This window comes from Mastacembelus armatus, chromosome 10 (assembly GCF_900324485.2).
Source record: "Mastacembelus armatus chromosome 10, fMasArm1.2, whole genome shotgun sequence".
Lineage (NCBI taxonomy): Eukaryota > Metazoa > Chordata > Actinopteri > Synbranchiformes > Mastacembelidae > Mastacembelus > Mastacembelus armatus.
Genome location: NC_046642.1, coordinates 10,576,018 through 10,602,990, shown reverse-complemented (window position 1 = coordinate 10,602,990; position 26,973 = coordinate 10,576,018). Strand labels below are relative to the sequence as shown.

Below are 26,973 nucleotides of genomic sequence, written 5' to 3'. Positions count from 1 at the left end.
CCTAACAGTGTGTCCCTGCTGCTTCCCTCCCTCTTCCTCCACCTCCTCCTCCCTTGTGCACTCCCTTTCTCTCCCCTAGTGTATTAAGGGCCTTTGACGCTCTCAGTAAAAGCTGATTTATTCTCTGGGAGGTATCGATCGGTTTCTGCATTAAAGATTATAATTCATTACCCCGTCCCCTTTTAATACATTAAACACTCAAAATAAAAATAAAAAACCCCACCACCCAGACTCCCCATGTCCTGAGGGTGCAGGAAAACACTCTTGTCGAGACGTCCAGGCTGATGTTGTGGGCCCCAGAGCTCCACCTGTGTGTGTGTGTGTGTGTGTCATTTACTCAGACATAGCGATACTCGCAGCAACACACTCCTCCCCTTTAGACACATCAAACAAACACATACACATTGTAACAAACACACAATGACAAATCTATGATGTCAACGGCAGAAACAGTGAACAATAGAGAGATAGACCTGCAACTATTAACTAATCAATTGATCAGCAGATCATTAATTGAATTAGTTTATCATTGTGATGACCTGTAAAGGTCACTAAACACTGCTTTTTATATGATAGTAAACAGAAAAGCTCCAGGTCTGAGGTTGGTAGACAACAAAGGACATTTGAAGTCATCAGCTTGGGCTCTGGAAAACTTTGATAAGATTTCACTCCCATCATATTCAGCAAGTATGGTGAAGGATGTCACCCTGTGGGTAGATCCACCATATCTCCTTACTAAAAGTCAAAGTTTTCACTTATTTATAAAATAAAATCTGCTAAATGTATTAGCTCCAACTGTGTGCAGATATTTATGGGGCCTAAATGATTCATCCTAATGACTTTGACGATCCCCTGACTTCTACTCCATCACCACCAGCAAGTTGAGAATTTTTCTTCTGAGACAAATAGCAACTACTGGAGCAACTGAATGGCTGTAATTTGGTCCAGATAACTTTTCATCTGGCTCCATATCAGGTAGAAATTGTCTTTAGTGCTTCTTATCAAATGTAAGCATGCCAAACGCTATACTGTTATGGTTAAGATGGTAAAACTAACCTGCTGGACATCAGTGTGTTCGTATCATTAGCTTTACTGGGCTAATGTTTGGCTGTAGACTTGGTAGACTGTAGTCTTTAAATTGTTGATTATTCAAGACAGTAATGTGAAGCGTATTTGATCAGGAAATGGTAGAGTCAGACTGTGGTGGATCACCACTTCTGTCATCTGTAATAAAATCAGTATCAATAGACGAAAGTTTGTTCTACCTCAAAGCCGTCTTTTCATCACTGACATGAACTTCCTGTGCAAAGCAGAAAGCCCCATTTTCATCCGACACCTACGCTTTGGCCACCAACAGAATATAGATTCCTTCCCGACAGGTCAAGTTAAGGATTTGTGTACTGCCCAAGTACACTCCCCTGTTTGTCAATACAACTGGCCTCTGTGGGATAGTAAAGATTTAAGAAGCGCCATGTGTCCCCTATTGATTTTACCCCAAATGGCTGCACCAATTCCCTGCACAAAACAAGATTGCCCTTCCCCATCGCCTTGACAGATTGATTTTGTATCTCAGCCACGAGGACTTGAGGAGCAATCCCTCTGATTCTGCCTCCTTGCACTGTCACTCTGACAGACAATTTCCCTCTCTATCCTTAACTCTCCCCATCTCTCCTCCTTCTCCTTCCATTAAAGGACTCTTCTACCTCTAAGCTCTAAGTTCTCTCTGTCCGGCCTCCCCCCCCTCTGCCTCTCTTTCCCCCTGACAGGCTTTCAGACAGTAAATCAGAGACATTGATCCAGTGCAGCGCCCAAGTGTCCTGGATTCTGCTAAAGAGCCATTTTCATTTCACAAGCAGTTTACTGGCCTCGCAACCCCCCACCCATAAACATCACCCTCCTCCCTCTTCTCTCGCTCTCTCCATCATGGCTTCATCCATACACATCAACCATCTCACCTCCCTGCCGGTCCCTCATTCTCTCTGAGAGCCAGCCACTGTTTTCCTCCAATTTTCTCTGAACACAAATACCTTGAAAAGCCTGAAACATTTCCCTAATTCATACTGATTGTACACACAAGCACACACATATTTATATACTTTACCTACACTCTTCCACAACCAGGGTTCAAAGCTCAGCAGGTTCTTGAATTGGTTCCAAGAGGTCTGACTCCAGCAGCATCAGGACCAATTTACCTTTCCCCTAATTTGTTTGACATCAGCACAATGAAGAAATGCGTAGGGGTTTGTTAACAGGTTTCTATGTCTCGGAGCGTGGTTGTTATGTTCTATGAAAATGTTTTTCTCTTATTTAAGGTGGGAAACACTACAGAGAAAAAGAAACCCAGAGATGCTATTGTATTCTTAATACAACACTTATATCATATAAACATCAGAAACCAGATATTCATCTTTAAACTCTGGAGGAATAGCTACACATTTTAATTTAACTTGGCACTGGCAGCAAGTTTCTGTACCTTTTTTTTATGGGAGACAGTTTTCGCTCTGTATTCAAGCATCTGTTGTTGTTTCTGTGATATATAACGCAATCTGTAAACATTTGGACAGTGGCACCTTTTTATTGTTTTGGCTCTGTAAAAGCACATTTTGACATCATCACATCCATATTGATTAAACAGTTTAGGAGTCAATCTGCATTATGTACAGTTATGCTCATAAATTTACATACCCCTGGCACAATTTTGAGAAACACTGGCCATTTTTAAAACGTCATGCAGAAAACTTTTCTTTTTAAGGAAAGTATTGTTTTCCTCTCCTTAAATCTCACTGTCACTTCAATATCAGGATAGTTGTTTTGTTTGTGTTGTTTGTTCAGTATGGATATACATACCCTGTAAATTAAAGCTGGCAGTCAGATTCAATATAGTGGAGTACCATTTTGACAAAAAAATGAGTCAGCGTTTAAATATTTACAGTCACCATTATGTACATATACTGAACTACCTGTATATGAACGTAAAACTAGTTCTATAAAGGCAAAACGTGGGTATATAAAGTGTGATGAAATTGTTTTACAAAGTGAACAAAGAAATAATGTCATTTCTATCTTTTCTTTAATAATAAATGGGCAAAATCCATCTGCTGATCAGCACTGTGATATTATTGCAAGCTCCAGATCAGCTTAAAAGTACATTATGGTGAAATTGTTCACATTAATAATGAACTTTGAACTTCATCTTATGGAAGATTGTTAGTTTTAGGCAGCATGACCAACATTATATACAGTAGATTGACACAATAATGTTAAAACTTAAATTTTTAAGTTAAATGATTATGATCATTGCTACCAAGTGCACCACGTTCGCTTGAACACCAATTTACACAGGTCACAGATGTTATCTGTCACATCTGATATTTCCTGTCTTTGTTGTTGCTGCTGTTAGAATTTTCCTTGATACACACGTACAATTCTGGGGCTCTGTTACCTGTCTCACTTGGTTTGAAAAACTTGCATCCCACAGTGGTGATTGTCACTGCTAATTGGCATTTAGTCTAATATGAGCCACCTTTGTAGCAGTGTTTATGATTGTGGCTAAGTGTGATTAAATAACTGTGATTAACAGTGCCCTAAGCCACCATTTATTTCCTGGTTTAGTGCACTTTACATAACAAGATCCAGCTGGAATAATACCTCATCTTGTCACTTTTATAAAGCAGCTGATTCAAAACTTAACTCTTAGCTTTTCTTTTTTTTTTTCTTTTTTTTTTTATACCTCGAATGTGCGACGACCCAAATCTCATTAGGAGCCATAACCCGCTTTCTTCCAGCAGAGCTTCAGGGAAATTTCATCCCACTACTGCAGGTTCAGAGGACTGTAAACCAGAGATGTCAAGAACAGACGTCTGTGCAACAAGGATTCCTCAGCACAAGGCACTGATGGACTGCAGGAAGCCTGTCAGCAGCTGTTATTGTTTCCCTGTTTGTGCTGTACTGCTTTGTTATATATATGGACACATTTCCTCACATACTTTCACGTTATGCAATACAGTTGAAATTTGATTCCAGAAATGTTGCTTGTTGGACATGTGGGCCTTTCTAGCATATAAATGATTTTTGAGGTGATCTTGTTGGTGAATTTACATAATATCTGCAGAACAGAAAGATTGGGAAAACCTCTTACTAATCCAACTTGTTCATGCATTATTCCAAAGATGGTTAGCCCCTGCTAGCCAAGTAATCACATAATTCTAATAGCCCAAATTAGCTACTTTTGCCGTGTTACATATTTGGAACAGATTAACAAGTTTAAAGGAGTTTAGCTTCCTTTCAATTACTTAAACTGACTGAACTTCAAATAACAGCTAAGCTCATACAAATATTTTCCCCCATTTATAATTAGAGTATGAATAACACATTAATAGAGGATATTTATGTGTTCATTTCACAAACAGAAGCTGGAAGGGCAGGGATAGTTGGAAAACTAACAGGGCAGTCTTTCAGGACCAGGGTTGGTGACCCCTGAATAAGAAGATTGCTGATTTCCATCTTTATGCAGTTTTGTGACAAAATGACATATATTTGTCAGAGCTAAGAACTCATCTTTGGAACATTAACTCTTGTCTCATAACAATTCTTTGACCTGCCACAACATTACATTGTTTAAAATCTGGGAGTGTTCATGCTTTAAAGACCAAGCATACCCACGCATGTGTTGTCAATCATTACATTGATGGTGGGTGGAGCTCCACTGGCGACTGTGCTCACCCATAAAGACATACTATAACACTTCTATTTTGTCCCACTGTAAAAGGTGCAGCAAAGCTAACAGGTGAGTGGGTGGTGATAGTCAAGTACACACTATATTCTCACACAGTCCCTGAGAGGAAAGCTCTGTTTTAAATCACCCCTTTAATGACTAGTCATTATGCAACAGACACCCATTAGTTTACTCTATAGTGAGAATGAAATTGAGATTCTGGACACCTGCTGTATGAATATTCCTACTTTTGCATAATAACTAGCATCTTCAGAGTCACACAACTGTAATGTCTGCACCTTCTTCGCAGTCATACTATTCGTTTGGCTCAACTGTGGAACCTTTTAAGGACACTCTGTAGAACATACACTACATCTCACAATTGGGACACTTTATAAAACTGAGAACAGTAAATACAGCACAACAGACATTGATTTCAACCACAATTAAGCTCTAAGCAGCTCAAATAATTAAAATCACCAGTGTGTGCTGACCATGGCGTTTCAGGGCCCTTAAAAAGGCAAGATGTGCCAAAATATTGATCCTCAGAGTAGACCCGCATCAGAGTTATGAGTGTGCAGCTTTAACTCATTTATTCAGCCAATAATCTCAGTGCAACAACAAGACAAAACAGAGCAACTGTAAAGGAATTTATAACTTTTGTTTTAAAAAGTGCCACATAAATGCATCTTTATTTACTTACACCCCCGTGACATAGAGGGAGACAGTTTCATAACATCACATGTGGCTACTGACAATTTGGTGCTGCTTTATCATATTAGACAAAAATCTATATATAAATGTATTATGGTATCATATTGCAATCAAGCAGCAGTGCTCAGACCGGCAACAACAACAACAACAACACAATGAACATCTGAAACACAGCATGATGAAAGCCACATCTGGAGAGCTTGCTGCATTAAAAAACCCATTCAGCAAAACAGCAAAAGCACAGATTTTCCTCATTCTACATTTCAAGAGCGATTCAGCCAAACCAGTGCAGCACCAGAGAATACAGGTCCTGAATGAAGATTCCCTGAGATTACAATGACATGCAATAGCAAACAAAAAGACAAACTTCAAAATCTGAACTTCATACCACATCATAACAAGCTCAAGGAGAAGAACAAAAACCTCTTAGACTGCAGTAACGTCAGCAGCAGCAGCAGCAGCCATCAGCCCTAAGTAATTCTTCAAACACCTGAGAGTGACAATTCAACAAACAGTGGGCATTTTTCAACATACACACCTCCACTACCCTGTACACACAAAGTCTTTAAGTATGGAGTGTATTAAGAGTACACACATGCACATGCTGACACAGGTGTGTTGGCGGGCTATGAGCAGCGAGTAATTTCCAGGGCCAACAGGATTATCAGCGTATGTTTTGGAGGAAGGCAGGGAATCAGCCTTCAAGTTAACGAAACAGTTAGCGTAATTGGTCTTCATCTGTCATTTCAAACAGAGCTGTGGACTGTTTGAGCGAGAGAGACAGAAAGAAGAGAGAGAGATTACTGAAGGGACAGTGATGAAAATTGGTCGGAGGATAATGAGTCTCGTTGTCTTTTCATCCTCTCATCTACTGTCTCTCTCTTTCCCTCTCTCTCATTATTCAGAGTGACTGGTCGGAGAGTAGCTTCACAGTCTGCTGCTTATTAAAAAACCCAGAGCGCCTTTAGATGAGTTCATCAGGCTCTCCATCCCTCTTTTCCTCCCATCCCTCCATACTCCCGCCAGCATTGCATCCTCTCATCCTCACAATTTTTCCTCCCCCTCTCTCAGTTTGAACTCTTACATCCTTCCTCTGTCTCTCTATCCCACCCTCTTCCATCTGTTTATTTTTTCCATCATCCTGGAGAGTAAAACAGCGAGAAAGAGAGAAGAGGAGGAGGAAGGAGAAGAAACAGAGGCCCAGACAGGGTGAGAATCAAAGAGCTCAGAAGAGGAAAATACTTTGTGACAGAAGCCTGCATTAAAGAAAAGGGCTGTCTCTCCTATTCTACTGTTAATATTCTTTGTAGTTCATTTTTTCCCCTACAACCCTTCTCCTTCCACCATCCCAACTACCCACCACCCTCCTCCCTGTCTGTGCACCTCCGTGGCAGATTGTTTGGAATCAATAAAGACGGTTCTTGGCAGATGAAAGTTGTGGGGCGGGACGGTGGCTCGCTAAATACTCATTTCGCATCACACAAATCACTGCCTGCATCCCGCCGGCACGTGGCTGCTACATCCTGCAACAAACAATTAAAAACTCATACAGATGCACTGTAGGGAGTACTGTAGCATGATGGTCCTTGCATAAATACGCATATGGTGTGTTGTGACAGGCACACAGGAAGCAAGGGTAGATGGGATTTGGACAGCATGGAGACAAAAAGGAAATAAGGTAAAAAAAAAAAAAAAAGAGAGAGAAGCAGGAAGGATTGATGATTGTTGTTACAAATGAACAGGTGCAGTGTCGCCTAAAAAAAAGTAAAACTATGAAAGCAAAAAACTGGAAATGACACTGATGGCAGGAGAAGTATTCAGATCCTTTATGCAAGTAGCAACACAACAATATAATAATTATATACTGCAGAAATGTACTTAAAGGTATAATGAAAGGTTTAAGTGATAATTCAGCATTATAACTTTGTAAAGTGACAATAAAAGTAAACTGATATTCTTAGAGAGAGAAAATTAGTCAGAGATTTTTAATTAAACTACCAAAGAAGAGTTTTGTTGTGATACATCATAGTAGAACACATCGGACCATTTTGAAAATTTTCATATGTGACTTAAACGCCCAGCTCTACTACTGTATATCTTCGTATACTGAACTATACTTCATATTTCAGAAGCAGATGTGTGTGTGTGTGAAATACGAATCTTTAAAATTAGTATACATAGTATGTTGTGCAGTAAAAAGTACGTTTTCGTCTGAAATATGGCGAAGCAGGGGTATGAAGTAGATAAGTAAACCACCTCAAAACAGGAGTTCAGTGCAGTAACTGAGCAAATGTCATTTTCCCCTTTCACTGCTGAGAGATAAACAAAGCCCCTGTTTCTGTGAGGAAACGGGAAGAAAATATTAATGGGAAGTGTTCCCCTGTGACACCCAGCTCATTGACTCATATTGCATCCTGAGAAATAATCAATTCATATGCACCAGAACTGTGTGTGATTTGCTTTAATAAGCCTTTGTCTCACATACATGGACACACAGTGGAAATGGAATATTCAAATAGCACATAGCATTTCTGACTCATTGGGGAGAGAATGTGTGTGTGTCTAGGCTTAATGCAACACTGATCACAGCCAGCAAAGGTAAAGTTATAGTGCAGTTTAAGGTACACACATTCCTACATCACAACTCAACAATCACAACTCTCTCACCCACAACCATTACTAGGAAATACAGAGTAACTAATCAACAGAAGAGCCAGTGCGCACTTCAAAAAAGCAATCATCCATTTAGGAGTTATCTATCTGCTGAAGAAGGTCTTGATTTGCATGGAGAAATCTGGATGCAGATGCAGCGTTGTGTATCCACAGCAACCAACCTGACTGATCCACTCCCTCAGAGTTTACTCTTGACAGTGACCACTGTGGGAGCTGGGAGAGAAAAAAATACATTGAAAACATGGGAAGAGAACATTTACCCGTGGTCATGCAGTGGTTAACAGCCTTTTGGCTTGTGGAGAGTCTGGTTGCTTCAGAGGGATCTGTTAGCGAGGATTAGTAACTATCTGTCCAGCATGGCCAATGACACACTCAAAACATGCAAACACACGCACACGCACACATCAAACAGACAGCTAGTGTGCGACGTGCCAGGTGTTGGAGACATATAAGGTTTAGAGTGGAACTTGGATTCCTGCCTGCAGTAGCTCTGTCACACAGGCAGACAGTTCCGGTCCATCTACCAGCCAAACACCGCTACTGCTCACTCACCGCTGGTACAAAATCTGCTGCACATCCATTAGAGGAGAAAAACACCAACAGCTAAAGTACCAAAGGCTTTTTTTTTTTTTTTTTTTTTTTTTGTGTTAAAGGGACACATCTGAATTTGGAAAATGACCTCTTCAGTCCAGCGTGGAGATGTAAAATTGTTAATTTCATGCTTCGTGCTGAAACTTTAGCAGGTTACGAAAACACATCCTCTAAATCTGAAGTTGGAGGGATGAGAATAAAATTTTATTCATCACCATATAAACTAACTTATTCATACAACCTGATCATAAAATTATTTTTATTATTTTAAATACTTTTGATTTTCCTGTGAAGTAGCACAATTTATTTTTTCAGCACGGCAAACATGTCGGCAACCATTTGCTTATTTGCAGCAGCTCATCTTTAAAGGTGTAAATCGTGAAAGATTTAGCGACCCCTAGTGGATTTTAGATTACAGCCTTCTGACTACCCCACCACCACATTTCCAGTGATGAGGGAGTGTACGGTGGCCATGAGGTGGCATGTCAAAACACGATTCCCTGTCTAGAGCCAGTTTTTGGTTTGTCCGTTCTGGGCTATTGTAGAAACATGGCGGTACGACTTGGTATGACCAACTAACTTTTCTCCCACAGTCCAAAGACATGCAGATTAGGCTTAGCTTAATCAGTGACACAAAACTGCCTGCAGATGTCACTGTGAGAGTTTATCTGTCTATGTGTCAGCCCTGTGATCAACTGGTGATCTGTCCAGGGTGCTGCCCACCTCTGGGATTGGCTCCGGCACCCTGTGACCCAGCTGATGGATGGATAGGCTGAAGCTTTGACTACACATGAAATACTTATACATACAATTAAATCATTGTTGATTCTGGCATTTTCATTATATTTGTTGAAAAATTAAAAACATTATTATTTAGTATGAGGTGGTTGCTTCTACTTAGTCAGTGTTACATTTATATCTGCAAAACAGTCCTTTGTATATTCCCTACATAGTGTGTTTGGCTTTTTGTATGAAGTAGAGAGCACAAGGGCATCACAGTTTGACATCCCATTATTTTTAGCAATTGATCTTTCTAAAGTCCCACGTTGAAATGAGAGAGAAATCCTTCATGATATCGGCCACTACTGTCTGCAAAAAGATTATAAAAAAGAAAGACTCTTAACCCAGAGTTTAAAGCTTTTGTGAGAGATACGGCTTCAGAGGTGATTGGATTCTGTTCTCATTTTTAATAGGTAGGTCTTGCTCTTCTTGTCTGTCAAGACAAATATTTAAAATGCTTTAAATCCTCAGGAAAAAAAAAAACTTTTCACTGTTGTTTTAGACAACAGACCTTTAAAAAAAAATACTGTAAGATGAGACATTTATTTTAAATGCTATGCTTACTATATGTATTGCCTTAAACTGTTAAGCAGCATGCATATTAATGTTTTTCTGAGTGATATATTCAAACCCCAGAGGCGTTTCTCTATTGCTTTGACTTTACTGCCACTGAGCCCATGAAATTTCTCCTTTCATTTCAAATTAAACACAACACTCGTAACTTTGGCTGAAAGCTGAAAAGCTTTTTGTTGCTCATGCTGCCATGTTTTTGTGAAGGTTTGTTTCTTTGTTGCGATTCATCTTTGGCTCTGCTGTTTCTGCCGCACAACTTTGAAAAGCTGAAATGCAAAAATTAATAACGCCTGATTTTTGTCATGCCTGCAAGAGCAGAGAGGAGAGTTGTCAAGGTACTAATTCAGGCCCACAGTACATCACTGACTTTGTGCTGAGAGATATGAGTGACCCTGCTCCATCTGTATAATTCAGATAAATGCAATAATTTGCAGGACTGTGCAGCTGTGCAAAGGTTGCGGGGGGTGGAACTTTAAAGGATTTCTTTTCAGCAACTTTGATTGTTTCATTGCTTTGTTTGCTGCTGTTTTATAAAAGCAGAAAGCAGGAGATGGTTTAGACCTCTCTCTCAAAATGTTTTGGAGGCAAAAGGTGAGTTTGATTTATAGCAGTGGTAAAGCAAGGCATTCGAGGTTAAGTCTGCAGTTGTAATACCAATGCTTAATTTGAATAATTGAGTGGATGACTGATCATGCTAAGGAGCCCAGACTGCTTGGCAATATACCACAATCAATCACGAGTGTAATCAAAACAAATGGGTGAAATCATCATGTCACAACTTGAGCCAACATAAAATTTACGTATTTACTAAACTTCATTTAACCGTACAAATCAATCTGCAATGATGGGACACTACTTTCCTTTTAGTCTGTTTTGAAAAGCAGTTTAGTCAAAAGCAGTTTACCGTGGAGGCGTAAAACATGGTTGTTATTTTTTCATTTAAACCGACACTTTTTACCGTTGGAGGAAAAAAAAAAAAAAAAAACGCTTTTAACATTTTCAACAGTTTGTAAACTAATCAGCTTGAGTCCAGCAGTGGCCATTACTTGCATTCAAGAATGCACAGAATGTAAACATAAATTTTCATTTAACTTGAGGTGCAAAATGCAGGCAATTTATTCTAAAAATATGTGCAATTTGGAAGAAATGGCAGTGTTTCCTTCTGTGAACACATCATTTATATTTTACTTACGGTTTAAACCTATCTAGCTACAAACAGACAACATGTAGTTACTGCTGCCGATAGAGCAAACTACACGTCAGTACACACCGTGCTGGTTACCTGAACAATAAGCTGCTGTCACTGGTCAGGCTAAAGGAGTGGGCACAGAAATGAAAGCAAAACACAGATGAAACATCTGAAACTTTCCAAAACTGAACTTGGCAAAATGATGGACTCAGATAAACATACATGGACATCGTTCACTTTCTGGTAGCTAACAAGGTCCTAACATGATTAGTGTGCAGCGTGTTAGGAAATACACTTTTTTGCTTTCATTACAAGAGTAAAATGTGAAAAACAGGATGTAGTGACAGAGCCTTGTCCTCACAGCTTCCCCAATTTAACTTAATTTAGGTGTGGTCACACAAATAATGGTGGTCACACAAAATATTGACACTTTGGGCCCAATTTGGACATTTAGGGGGTGTACTCACTTTTGTTGCTAGTGGTTTAGACATTAATGGCTGTGTGTTGAGTTATTTTGAGGGGATAGCAAATGTACACTGTTATACAAGCTGTACACTCACTACTTTACATTGTAGCAAAGTGTCATTTCTTCAGTGTTGTCACATGAAAAGATATAATAAATTATTTACAAAAATGTGAGGGGTGGACTCACTTCTGTGAGATACAGTATATTACATACATACTAGCTACATATACACATATCTTGGTATTGATACTCCCTCATCAACACTCTAGCAAGGATGAATTTACACCTTTGAAAATACAGGCTAGATTGCATCTCAATCTGTCTCGAATGCTCCTCAGTCACATTTACTCTTGGATTTCTTGATCTCAGAGAACTAGCCAGTCCTTCTAAGAAGCATGAAGTGACCAAGTGTAAATTTGCCTGTGAACAGACTAGAAATAAAGCCCGTGCTCTATAAGTGTATCTGGATTAACTGCATCTATAGCTGGAGATGCTGCACAGAAGTTCTGAGTGGACGGATCAACTGCTGATTGTCGAAAAATAATTACAGCACGCAACTCCTCCTGCAATAGCAAAACCTCTTTTTTCTGCATGTGTGAGATAAACAAATGAGATACGACGTGTTAATTAGCGATTTTCAAAGGTGTTGAATTAAAATATTTTTGAACTTTGCTTCCAGTCTTTATGCTAAATTAGAGGAACAAGCAACTGACTCCAGCTTTATACAGTCATGTGATTAATGAACTTCTTCACTAAACAACCTTTTCCAAAACTTCAGCCTGTATTTTGTGCCTACACTTAAATGTTAGGATGTTAACATAAGATAATGTCAATAGTCAATAGGTTTTAAGTCTTTATGGGCTCTCCCAGGCTGGGTATGTGGATTGTACTTAGTATTGTGTTTACATCTCATACAGTTAAAATCTCTGTTCCAATAAATATCCCTAGATCTATTCTTCTGCGGTGCAATAAAATCTAAAAAGGAGAAATATTTTGTATGTCACATCTTGTTGTTCTGAGCTGTCTTTAACTGAAATTATTCCACACCACAGTTTGCATAAAATATGTGTAAGCCCATGTCACTTTTTGCATTTGCTTTTGTAACTCACTACGACTAATGTGACACAAAGACAATTTAAACTCAAACTCAACAGATTTTTTTTTTCCTTTCTAAACTAAAGTGGTGGGGAAAAAAAATACATGAAATAAACTCGAGTGAATCAACAAACAAGTTTCTCAAGTTGTCAGTTATACAAAAGGCCTTGCCATAAACAGAATCTGCAGTATGTAAGCTGAATGTCAGTATATGTATGTGTGAATGTACTGGATGTGCAAATTACACAGAAGATGATGCTGACTAGACATCAAACCATTGTGTATGTCTTTATTCGTAGTGTAGCTAAATCGAGCTCAGCTGTCATCGCTGTATATAGGCAAATGTGTGTGTGTGTGTGTGTGTGTGAGAGAGAGAGAGAGGTAACTCACCAGCGGGGAAGTAAAGTGGGAGGTTCTGGTGATACAGCTCCTTATCCTTCGGTAAGAACACACAGAAGATGACTCTGTCCAGCTGACACACACACACACACACACACACACACACACACACACACAATGACCTTTATTACAAGCATATGCAATAACACATCAGTAGCAGGGGGAACAATGTAACAGTGACTGACAATGTGCAGCGGCGATATCAGGAGAATGCAGCTAATCAATCCATTACTCCGCTATTAGCTCCCTATTATGATCATGCCACAACACCGTGCTTATTATGCTCCATGCTGACAACAGTGCTGGAGCTGTATACAGAGAGAGAGAGTACATGCACATGTATGAGAAAATACAACAAAGAGATTAGAGGGAAGTACAAGTTCTGTGCAGCAAAACAAGTACTTCAACTGTATAAGTGTGTGTGTCTAGTGGAGAGAAAAGTAACTTGTGTGTTTTGGTGCATGCCCTTGAGTGTTACACTGCATGTGTGTATTTGGCACCAGGCCTTCAGTTTCTCTCATTACTGTGTTGGGGAAAAAAAACACTAGTCGACTCAATCCAGACCCATGGCACCAAATTCTGTCCAGCACTGCGCACGCGCACACATACACACACACACACAGAGCAGACAAAGTCATAAACATAACAGCAACAAATAATACTGAGACACTGGTTGAGTGAGTGCAGCTATTTTATAACACTAAACAATCTTTATGCTCTGTGCTCTCGTGTCCCTGGCTCTGCAGTCTATAATATTTACATTATCTACACTATATTTGAACGCACAGTACTAGACGCTATCTGATGATTAAAATTGTTGCTACAGTAAAAATATGCTTCCAAGGATACATAGGAGTCACTGTACTTTCTAATTTCTCAGATTGTAATGTTAGCACTATCCTAATGTCTCTATAAAGTTTTTTTTTTCTTTTTCTTTTTGTGGTTAAGGCAGTGCAATTTAATGGCAGCCTGTTTCTATCACTTTCTGCCTGGTGCAGGAGTTTTTTGCTTTTAAAGACAGACGTTTCTGCAGCCTGTTAGCCTGCAGCCTGTGTGTTTCAGTCCTGGCATGTTGCACAATTATCATCATTTGCCAGGATTTGAATGGAGTCTAAAGGAGAACACATGGAAATGTATGGAAATGTACAGTAAGTAACTGCATCCCCTGGGCTAAGATTCGAAATCACTGACCTCCACACTGAGTTGCCTCCACTGTGCAGCCTCTCTCATTCAAATGAAAGCAAATGCTTGTGAGGAGAGATGCAAAATGGCCTCCAGGAAATGGCAGCAGTGGGGAGCTCATTTTGATACTTTTGCAACAGAGACCCTGAGATGCTGAAACTGACATTAACATCAAGTGAATGTAATGGCGTCTCTTGGAACCTCCTGGAAACACAGAACCTGGATCTGGCTGCAGAAAAATGTATTTTTCACATCTTGCATTACGCACGCCTTTGAGGAAAACACTGTTCACTGTTCATTGTGCTCAATCTTTTCCACATTAACTAACACACTACTCTCTTTAATAAATAGGCATTTTATTGAACATTTGACACTGTATTTTTCTAGCTACCGATTTACATTTAAGACATATAAAAAAAACCTGTTGTAAAGCCATTGAGATTGAAAGTTCATCGACCTTGTAGAACTGAAAATGTTTCCCCCCTCCCCGTCATATCAGTTTTGTTGAAACTTTTTGGTAAATTCTGAATCCAATTTGTCAAACACAACATCTATGAAACTTATGAGTCGCCTAGGGTATTGCTCGCTTGCACAATTTTGCAACAGTTTTGTTGATGCTTCAGAAATAAATGATTCATGTTTTTATTATTAAACTTGATGCAGAGTGTTGGCACATCCATTTCGTATTTTAGTGTGTCTCCCATTTTCAGTTTCATTTCCTACGTTACACCTCTCGGAGCAAGAGCAAGCCCGACTAAAACACACTGTAGTGTACTGAAAAGTGAGGCAGTTCAATTAAAGAGTAAACCAATTTCCTCTGGTGAAAATTGTTTTTTTATATGTATGCAAATACACTCCATCTCATTTGTTTACAATAAAAGATTTTTCTTTCTTAAAACACACACAGTGGAACCATATCCCTGCAGAATGTCTCACTGATTCGTCTTTCTGGTCTCATTTTTGCCCGATTAAGGCTTGTTGACAGTTGTCCTCTACGGTGAGACATGCAATGTTTCATGTTCGTTTGTTGAGCTCGGTAGTGGCTGATGGCATCAGTCGACTAGTATTGCTACAGAGACTCTGGAGACACCAGCGCTAACAATAACATCATCAACACCCTCTCTGGGAGCTGATACAGCACGGTGGTTACAGAGATGTACAAAGATTGAAAAGAGAAATGGGAGGAGACCTGAGAGGTAAAAAGAGGAAAAGGGGAGGAGATTTTAGAGCATGTAAACGCCTGATTGGAAAGTTTCCTATTTGTTTGAATCTCCCATCACCCCCCTCTCCCACTGTGTCCCTCCCCTCCAGTCATCTATTCCATCATTTTGTCTTTTCGCCGCTTGCTGTTTCTCCAGAGAATGTATGTGTGTGTGTGTGTGTTTGTGTTAGTCTTGTTTAGTCCCGCAAGGAGCCAATTAAAAAGCAGACTTGGCCATGAGCACGGGAGCCACGACTTGGGAGTGTGTGTGTCTGTGTGTGTGTGTGACTGTGTGTTTTCTCAGTACACCCTTCTCCTCACTCTCACCAGAAAACAAAAACAACAGCTGTGAAATGAATAATGCCTAGAGGAAACAGTAGGGAAAAATCGCCAATCACGCACACGCACACACACACACACACACACACACACACACACACACACACACACACACACACACACACACACACACACACACGCACACACACACACTCACACTCACACTCACACTACATACATACGCACCTTGTCATGATGTGCATCCAGATACTCCCTCACAGTCGCTAATGCCTCGTGCACAGCCTGCTCAGGTGGATATCCTACACAAAAACGTGCACACAAACACACAACATCAAAAATATACACGGAATTTGCAAGAAGAGACGCAGTGACAGATCTCTGTACTTGTGTTAGGTCGTTGTCGGCACTTTCCGCAGACAGGTACCTGCTCTTCTTTCCACTATTCTAACACTCTACCGTTGTGTGTTTTCTCACTTCCTCTCATCTCGACTCACCTATTCCAATGAGAAGCAGACACAAACACACTTGTTGGCTACGAGTAGACAGATGGAGAAAGACTACACTACTTCTTCCGTTTGCATTCAGCAGCTGAGACCTTTCACTGTTGGAAAATTATCCCCTCTGCAGGAAAAGCAACTTTGTGTTGGCAGTGAAGATTCATCATCCGGCCTGAACAAACACGCACCACGTGATTATAAAGTAATTATTCCATACATCATGAGAGAGGGTTCAGTACGTGAACATAGGGGAATACATTAGCACGGAAGAATGTACTGTAGCGTTTCCCTATCAAAATTAACACATGCTGTATTCGCACTGCGATGGATATAATAAAATGTGTTAAACTGGACCATGATGGTTTTTATATAAACCATTTTACTGCCTAATTGGAAAAAAAGCAAAGTTGGTCTTTTTTGGTCACTAATATTTATTTCAAATGATCAAACTCTCACCATGCTGCTTTGGTTAAATTTTATAACAACGCAATGAGGAAATGTTTTCAAGGAAGGTACAATACCTGCAAAATACCACACATCATATATCATTTGTGTTACTTTTAATAGCCACAATACTGATGTTTCTGTAGCTCTCAATCACGTGTAATGTAGGATGTGAACCCTGAACTGTGGTGTCAAAATCCTGTGTTGTGCAAAAACAGCGAGCGGCTGGACATTTTTAGAGGCTAAATTGATTCTTCTTTTATTAGAATTGATCTGGTCCATTTGGGACCCAGAGGGGGGTGACATGAACTTTCTGGATTTACAGTCTGCCATCTAAGAGTTTGTACAGTACAGTACTTTCTATTTAATAAATGGTTTGCAGTATTTTAACTATATTAGTTAATATTTAATATATTTACCCATATTTTATGCTTTTTTATTTCTGATTGTTGTTCATTTCAGTGTGAGATTTTTTATTTTATTTTGTCACGTACATTTATTTTGAAAGCCTCTGTGCTAAAACATACTGCTGACAAGAGGATGATTACTGAACCAGTGTTACAGAGTTTTATTATTGTTATTTAGCACAGTAACCTAACCTTTCACAACGTAAAGAAGAAAGAAATTCTGCTAATGAACATAATCATGATGGAAATTATGTTTGGTTAAGGTAAATTTGTGACATTTTTTCTGCCAGTGGTTGCTTGTTTATATATATAATAAAACAGGTATTTATAATCTTATTTGAAGTCACTTCATGCTCTTCAAGCTTTAACAACAGCTCATTCACATATTAACTACAAAATCAACCAAAATCGAGACCATTCTTGCATTTTTTCTTTCTAAAACTGAGCATAGGTAAGAGAACTAAAAGTATCTTTCCATCCAATTGTAGTTACAGAGGTTAACAGCTTATTGTAGATCTGGTAAAAGGATTTAACATTTTGTTACTTTCCCATTACTTACTAATAAAAAAAAAAACACTCATTTCAAAAGCCTAAATAAAGACAGAGAGACATGGAGAAAGAGGCGCAGCAAAGCAAAAGACACAGCAAACCTACTGAATCAATCAGGGCCCAAGCCCTTTTCTCTTTCTAGCAACAGGAACAAAATGGTGATAACTGGCCCTCACACCCAAACCCACCCTGGGGAATGTTTAAGCACTGTCCTTAATTCTCTCTCCTGCTAGTGTGAGGGGGGATTACAGTCAATCTGACAAAATCTCTAGCCTAATCTGTCTTAATCTGCCAGTCTTAATCCAAGGCCTTAATCTGAGAACTGCCTCTGGGCTGGAGGAGATAATGTGACAAGTGGCACCGGGTGGTTTGGCACTCTGGTTAAACAGAAAGACTGATACTGGAAATGTGATGGAAAACACAGCCCGCGTGTAGAGTGTGTAAACACAGGCACACAGATATACTGATATTGTTGAATGAAAATGGATTTTCTGTTCTTTGTCTCCCCAGAAAAAGCAAAGATCCTAAGCAAGCCATAAAGATGTGAAGTAAAATTAATTACATTTATTATTAATTAATTAAAGTAAAATTATAATAACCTACACATACACAAACACACATCACTGCACAGACAAATATATCATACCCTCATTTGAAGAGACACACACATAAAGAGACACTGACCGTAGATTCCAGTAGAAATACAAGGGAAGGCCTGCAGAGTAAGGATGACAAAAAAAGTTGTTACAATCTGTTGCTGATCACATAACAACCTGTTCCCTCTCATCACACACACATACACGTACGCGAACACATGCACACACAGACGACGCACAAAAAAAAAAATCACTCTGCTGGATCTTTCTCCTGATTGTTTTTTTATGGCAGCCATTCTTTTCTCTCTAATTTTCACTTCTATTTAAAAACTAAACTGTCAGTCATCTTTTGTTGGCGAGGCCTCATATAGAGCTACTTCCTTCTCCGGCTGCAGAAATGTTGGACTCTGACTGGACTTACTGTCGTAATTATAAAGGTTGGTATGATGACCATCATGAAAAAAAAAAAAAAAATCACATATACTGTAAGTTATGAGTATATTTTATATGCTTAAAACTATATACCATTTTTGTTTACACTTGTGGTTGTAGGTGCAGGTGAACAATACAGTTTCCAGAGTTACCTTCAAAACTCTGCATGCAAATCAGCAAGTTGAGCTCAGAATACTAACAGATTATTAGAGTAAAAAGTGGTCTTTTAATGTTTTAATGATGCTGGTTGTCAAAAATAACAGCATCTATCTCTTGCCATTGATTCGGTTACTCTACAATAAAAGCTATCTGTGTTTAAGCAGTTAAGTGCTTTATGTCTTCAAACAATTCTCTCCAGTGTTAAGACACCGACCATGAACCACAAATAGTCTCAGTTCTAATCCTGTCGCATCTCTGTCTCGTTTGTGTTCTGTAATTTCTCAACCCTAGCTATACAAAACAAAAAGCATAACATGCTCCAAAACTATGCCTATATGCAGTAAAAGCAGTGTTGGTTGCTTTATGTGTTTTTCCTGCACATACTGGCTGCAAAGAAATCTCTTGTTAAAGCATTTTCAGTTATATCCATTCCCAAACCTAATTTGAGGCTTTAACTGCGTGAATTATCCAGTGAATGCATCTCAGCTGAAAAAAAAAAAAAGTCTAGAGTAAAACAAAAGGTAATCTGGCACATAAAGTCTGTTAGTTTGGACGATACCCATGATTTTCTAACTATTTTTAGCTTTGGCTGAGGCTTGAAGACATTTTCACACACCACAGACTGGGATTTTGTCCTCCAGCTGTACATTGAAAGTGATGAATAATGGTTTCTCTTTGCAACAAGTATGGACAGCAATGAAACACTAAGGTCTTGTTGTATCTAACTAATAAAAACCAATAACGTCTTCAACATACCCCACATGGGCACCTGAGGATTGTTTGAAGACAAAATGTGAACCTACAACAGCAACAAATATCCTGTCTGCCTTAACAGTAATTTAACACACCTCTGAAAAGGCCACTGGAGAGCTATTAGTACATGAGGAATCTTCTAGCAATTAGATCAAATGACAGAGTAGCATTTACATACATGCATCGTTTCCAGTAAACCCCTTGTGAGTTGTTTATTAAAAAATGCAGACTATGCTACTAAGACTGAAAACAGCTTAACAGAGAAGACATTTCAGAGAGTAGATACATTAAATGGATAAACGTGTTTAAAAAATTTTAAGAAAAATGTTAGAATACAAATCTTAAAGACTGTAACTTTTAGTTCACGAGATTTGTGTCGGGGAGATTCATGCCACATTCCTGATTCTGAGTAGAGGAAAACAGCCGTTAAACTTCAGACTAAATCAAATCTGGCAGGCTCTCAACCTGCTGTCAAACTCTGCAGTACGAGCAGATGCCAGGACGCTCCCTGCATCTCCAGATCTGTTCGTTTAACCATATTGTGGAGCTGGCAACTCAGTGTGGGAGCAGACATGACTCACAAGCTCCGAAAGTTAAACATAAAGCTTGATGGAAGTGAAGCATTAACTAAAGGCCTGAAGGGCTAAAGGTAAAAACATACAACTCTTCTGCTGGATTAAATAAACTAAAAAATATCCAGTGCACCAACCCGCATACATCAACCATAATGAATGTCTTGCATCATAAACTTGACTTTATTTTTATTTTGCTTTGGGGTTTTTCTTTTACTTTAACACGTTTTTTTTGTTGTGAAACCCTCTGTATGGTGTGTTTCATAAAACCTTACAAGTCAACGCTCCTACCTGCAACTCCACCTCAGCTTCCTTTGAAAAATCTTCCTTTGATAAATCTTCAGTAAGCACAGAATCTCCTGACAGTCTTGACTAGTGCCCCTTCTTCAGTATCTCCTTTTTCAACCTTTTCTCCCGTTTCACTCTCTGCATCAGAAAAGCTTCTTCATTCTCTCACTTCCTTTATATTCATATCAACCAGGTACCAACCCAGCTGCCCTCATTCCTTCTTCCCATCCCTCTGTTCTCACCACAGAACGAGCACCATTTTCCGTGGCCGTTGTCAGGCTGTTCTTGTAGCAGGACCTCAGAGCTTTCTTCTGCTCCTCTCCCACTCCACCTTGTGCAATTGGCCCCACGGTGTGGATCACATCTGCATGGAGATGAGAAGAAGAAGTAGTAAAGTTTAGGTAAAATATGTCTAGATTTAAACAATCTCCCCAGTCACCTCTCCTGCTACTAAGGGGGTCAGCTTTATTCCTGTCAATGCACATTTCTATATGCTTTCATAAACATCACCAATGCAAACATTAAACTAACATTAAAATCTCCAACGTTGGAAGATGAATGCAATGCAATGTAAATTATCACGAGCTTTCTTAAATACAGGCACATCTTCTAGTCCAAGGTTTTAACTTTGTATCTATTATTGTTTTACATTTGTACATCCTATATAATTCCTTATGTGTAGGCTCATAGCTTTGGTGTTTTTCAGGATTAATCAACAGTGTAGAGATTTAATGAGGAGGTGTGAACATACACTATTTTTAAATCTTAAATGACCAATTCTGCAGTCCCTCCCGATAATAATTAAAGAGGAATTAATGTCTTAAAATCTTTTTCATTCACAGCAGCCAAGTTGTTGTTCTCTCCTCACGCTGAATTATCTGAAACTTTAACTCTACATAAAGTTTCTTACACACAAACTTCCTGAGGTGTTGATCACGTGTCTTTTACAGCCTGTGTTGCAGTAGCTTTCTTCTGTACTATAAAACATTCAGATGACTCTCAGCTGGCTCTCCTATTCACTGACCAAGCAGCAACAGTATGTTTCCTTGGTATAAAAAAAATCAAATGTAATACATTGACTGATTTCCCACATGAGTTGTCCTGTGATGTGAACATCCACAAGGAGCAACCACAGGAATCTTTTTCCATCCATCAGACATGAAGTGAACCTATTTCTTTAGGGTTTATGCCACAGGAGGAGAGTGGAGGGTTTGCTGCTGTTTCCTGACACCAAACTGCTCCTGATGATGGTTTTGATGTAAAACCACAAGCTGAGACTAGAACAATGCATATGTCATTTTATGAAAAGTAACCTTTCTCACATATATGTGAAACATCAGGTATATATGAATTCCCTATTCCCCTACAGCCAGGAAAAAAAACTATAACAAACTAACAGGAAGGTAGACATGTTTTTCATATTTCACACAGTAATAATTCACCCTATAACAGACTGAAATAACATTTACTTTTGACTTCAATGTGTAATATTTAGAGCGATCTATTAGAAATCTTTCAGAAATGAAATATATTATTCATAAACATTTTGTCATTAGTGTGTAATCACTGGTAAATACCAACTGTTGCATTTTCTTAATCTTAGAATGAGGCTTCTAAACCTACACAGGGAGCGGGTCTCCTTTCATTGAGGCAGCCATGTTGTGCTGCCATGTTTCTACAGTAGCCCAGAACAGACAAACTAAAACCTGGCTCTAGACAGAGAATCAGATTTTAAGGTGATGGCCACTGTACCCTTCCTTGTGCCTGCTGGGGTGTGAGGGGTGCTCAGAAGGTTTCACTCTGCAAACTCACCACTAGATACCACTAAATCTTTCACATTTTACACATTGCACCTTTAATTTGAATAGCTGAAAAACATCGGAGTTGAGGGAAGCCAACCCTGAAACAAAGACTTTCATGGGTGTTTGTCAGTAATTTTAGAGTAATTGGTCTGGACAAATACATATATAAACAGACACACACACGCTGGTGTGTTGGGGGTTATTAGCCTGCAGTATGATGCTTCTACCAAGAGCTGACCTCCAACATGACACCCCGAGGATGCACCACTATTTATCAATCATGTTGCTCCCTCTATTAATGTAATTTAAACTATTCCCAAATGTTTTACTAAGACTGTGTCTAGTACTAAACACATCATCAAATAGAAAGTATGTAAAACACTGTGAAATTGGATTTTCTTTGTCCCTCTTAACAATTTTCAGAAACAATGTCTGTCTCCCTTTCTAACTGCTTTGTACTGTACATTATTTTTCATGTTTTTCTGTCATGTAGCTGCTGGAACTCTTTACTAATTCATACTGTGGGCTTATTTGTCAAGTTAATGACTACACTTTTCCTCCTAGGTCTCAGAAAAAATATTTCAATTGATTAAAAAAGGCAAACAAATGGAGGTGTCTTGACTTAAAGTTGGAATGAAAGAGGAAGAAAACAGTGGACCTCACAAACAGAGCGAGCTCTAGTCGAGATGTGCTTTAACCAGCCTCTACACGCCTACGTCGACACCACCACACGTTCTAATGAGGTTCAGCATGTTGCTCTCAGCGTGAATCCCAATGGTGTGATAAGACTGAGTTGGACCACCACCTCTACACACATACACAGCAAAAAAACCCCCCAAAAAAAAAAATATTTCAACAGTACATGTAATCCAGTATTCATTTTTCTTCATGGGAATGTGTGGGGTGAAATAATATGAAATTTTATCCACTACAGATTAAACAAAGACCGGATCCAAAACTGTTTCTATAGAATTTCAATAGTATTCATTGGCATAAATTTCAACCAAGCCATTAACCTGATATAATGCGAACACATGTAACAGCTTCAACCAGGCTTTACAGGTATGAACCATTAATAATCCGAACAGGAAGAAAATACAGTTTCAAAGGACAGTGTCTGACGCTTTCGGGGCAACCGCAATGTGCTTAGCCTGTTTACACACAAACAATTATAAGCTTTATGTCTTTGTGGAACACACCCATTAAACATTCACAGTGCTGACCCTAGGATTTATGAACTGCTCAAACCTCCTTTGGCAGCAATAACTTTAAATTTCTAGTAGCTGCATATCAGGCCTGCACAGCATTCAGGGGGAATTTTGTACCTTTCTTCCTAGTTAGGATGTCTCTCCTGAGGTCATTCCACACAATCTCTACTGGTTAAAGTCTGGGCTCTGATTTATTTTGATGTATAGTGCTGCACGGTGCTGCTCCACCACCCAACTTCTACTGAGCTTCAGCTGATGGACAGCCACCCAGACATTAGGCTGAAAGATGCCTTCATAAACCTCCGAATTCATTTTCCCTTCGATGATGGCATCTGTACAAACCCAGAGGCAGTGAAGCAGCATCACATCATGACACCCCATCTACCTTACTTCACTGGTGGGATGATTTCTTATGTTAGTAAACAGTGCATATGGTGTAAAACCCACACATGTAATGTATGTAGGGTGGTGCACTTGCTAAGCAATTCCACCTATGAATTCTTGATTGATGTGTTCAATAAGACAACGCAATGATAAGTTGATTGTGTTTAACTTAGATCTTACCATATTCATTACCGAGCACTGGGGGAAACTTAATAGTGTGACAAGTCTCAGGCAAGTTCTGCTGTTCTAACGAGCGTCCTTTTGGTGTAAATTCTCCGCAGATTTTTGAAGGACTGTTTGCGATGCACACTGGAGATAATTATATCCTCCAGAAAGTGTAAGTCACACTCAATACTCGGAATTGACTGAGATTCATGACTCAGAAAGAGTGCAAGTTTTGACACAGATTGTGTCAATTGGGTGCTAAGTGTTTTTAAAGTGCCTTAATTGCCTCCATGTGCTGAGTCACAGCTGCTGCTGAAACGGTTGACCATGTTGGGCCAAATCTAAGTACAATAGCTAACTTCTCTTTTTGTCAGTACACCAGCATGCACCTGTACCTTTTATCTCATTCACTATCGTCCGGTCTGAAGACCTCTGATCTAAATCAGATCAAATGTAGAAAAGGAGGGATTTGTTCACTGGGATAGAGCTGGACAAGTCAACTTGTACAACACGAAGCCCAAAATATCACAAGCTGCTCAGAACTTTTTTTAACCACCCAATAAAAAAGTTGCCATGTTGGAAGGAAAACTACATCATTTGGCAAGATTTCTGATCTGGCTTCTGCTGCTGTGTTTCAATACATTGACTTAACTTCCAAAAATGTTTCTAAAATGAACTGAATCATATTTGATGATCTTTTTTACTGTTGAAAACAATATGAGTGGGATGACTCAATATATTAAGCTGAATGTTAATACAGTACACACTCTCACAGAGACACAATTAACAAGCTGCAGATTGCACAGCACAGAAGAAGCTCTTTAAATCCAACCCTCTGAGGATCAGAGGCCATTAAGCAAAAGGATTTGGGACTGTTGTGATCTGGTGATCTCTTTGCAGAACCAGAAAGAAGCATGCAATGTGTTCTTGCAGCCACTTCCCCGATACCCTTTGCAGGCTCATTTGTTGTTAGAAATTGTTGTAGATGTATGCATTGACAAGGAGATGCTGCCAGCGAACCACGATCAATGGGGGATGTTTGGTTAGCGATGCAAGATTTGCTCATTATGCCCAGCTAATGGAACAAAGCCCTGGCTGCCAAAAAACTATTCTACTGCGTTTTTTTTCTTCAGACAAGAAATGCTTGAGGAAAAGTAAACCTGGTTTAAATGGACTTAAATCACACCCTCAGTCTAAAACAATTTTCTGTTAAATCCTCTTAAAGATTAGTGTGGTAGTAAACATGGTAACCTATAATACAGATTTTACCCATAAGCTTTCTATATATAAGAATACATATTGAATTTATTTAAAAAGCTGCTTCATTATAACATATTATTGTAAGATTTGACAATTTCTTCTTAATTTTCTAAAGAGAACCAGACATTTCGAAAGCTGTCTGAATACAATTCAGTACAACTCAATGAAATACTTTGTTGAATTCAAATGGATTTTCACGTCCACAAAAATATCAACAGATCATATGTTCCCAGTAACAGTACCATTATTTATTGGAATATATTTTGCTTAAATCCACAGGCTGGAAACAGAGTACAGTCTTCAATCCTGATCAGGAAAAGCAAAATGAGTTAATCCATGAAAAGTTCAAGTGACTGAAATGAAAAAAAAAGAAAGAAACAAAAAAAACTTGAAGCACTTCGAACTAAACTCATTTAGATCCAGATTTTCTACTTTTGATCCTGGATTATCCCTAGTCCATACTTTTACTTTTATTTTGCATTTACTTTTACTTAATGATAAATAAATGTTTTTAAAAATTCCTCGGGTTTTTTCATTAGATGTTTCATTTTTAAGTGTTTGCAGAGGCTCACGAAGTGTAATAACTATCACTGCATAGAGGACAGCACACTTCTGCTCTTTACTTTACCAGCTATCGTATATGTTTTGAAGGGAAATCCTCAAAAATATGCTCACAGAAATTCCCTTAGCTCTGCCGCTCATTAAGCAGACACTCATAGCTGCATTAACATTTACATACTGTTAATCTATAAGGCTGATACAACAAACATGGCATGAAACATCCAGCGGACACAGAGCAACATTTGGATATTTTTTATGAATCATGTTCAAGTCCAAGCTCTGTGTTGGTCTCCAACAATGTCTTTGAAAGTCTGAAAGCGATAAGAGCAATCAGTGTGAACTTGAACAGGAAAGTTGTGGATGAAAAACCAAAACAATGGGCTTAAAGAGACTAAAATGCTTTGTAGAAGGTAATATTTTTCTGTGGGTTCATCATTATGAGTGACTATTTTCAAACAATCATTTGATTAATTGTTAATCTAAAAATATAAATTACAGCAGCTTGAGTAACTAGTTTTTAAAATGAATTTGTATGGACGGTTGCTAACATATGAGAAAATGGGTTGTGTGCTGAGCTGGTCACAATATTTTTTCCTGCTTCTTTGAATCAAGCAGCTCCTCCTGGTACCATTAAACAGGAGATGGAGCTTCAGGGCAGAGCAACTTATCACAAACTATATGCTGTAGTGCCTCTGTCCCCCTAAGACCAGACGTGTATGGATGGAAGTTTTCACCACAGATGGGTGTGAGAGAGTACTGCTTACTGTGGAATCCACAGACGTGGACTGAAAAAACAAAACATACATATATGACAGTTCACCAAACTGATCACTGAGGTCCCTGAGAAATCACTCAGTCTAAGTGCATGAAGCCACATAGAAAGAATAGTAAGTGCTCCATTAAAGCCTGTTTATACATTGACTTAGCTATTACACACTAATATTCTCCTATTGCATAGATTATCAAAGGTTTGTTATATCACTCCCTTTTATATCTCATGAAATCGTAGGTGGATATTC

At 38.9% G+C, this 26,973-nt stretch overlaps 1 protein-coding gene across 3 annotated transcripts in view; it reads right to left on the bottom strand.

Annotated features, from left to right (window-relative positions):
• Positions 1 to 7,873: 7,873 nt before the first annotated feature.
• Positions 7,874 to 26,973, bottom strand: part of macrod1 (mono-ADP ribosylhydrolase 1) — a 101,712-nt gene continuing 82,612 nt past the window's right edge. For 2 of the 3 annotated variants that reach the window (XM_026329705.2, XM_026329703.2), the window contains 5 exons: positions 20,817 to 20,938; positions 18,459 to 18,489; positions 16,103 to 16,176; positions 13,186 to 13,267; positions 7,874 to 8,314 (listed from right to left, as the gene is read on the bottom strand). In XM_026329705.2, coding sequence (XP_026185490.1) covers positions 8,280 to 8,314; positions 13,186 to 13,267; positions 16,103 to 16,176; positions 18,459 to 18,489; positions 20,817 to 20,938 — 344 coding nt within the window. In that variant the 3' untranslated portion in view covers positions 7,874 to 8,279. Of the gene's footprint in view, positions 8,315 to 11,327; positions 11,358 to 13,185; positions 13,268 to 16,102; positions 16,177 to 18,458; positions 18,490 to 20,816; positions 20,939 to 26,973 lie in introns of all 3 variants that reach the window. The other variant, XM_026329704.2, reaches the window with a different exon arrangement.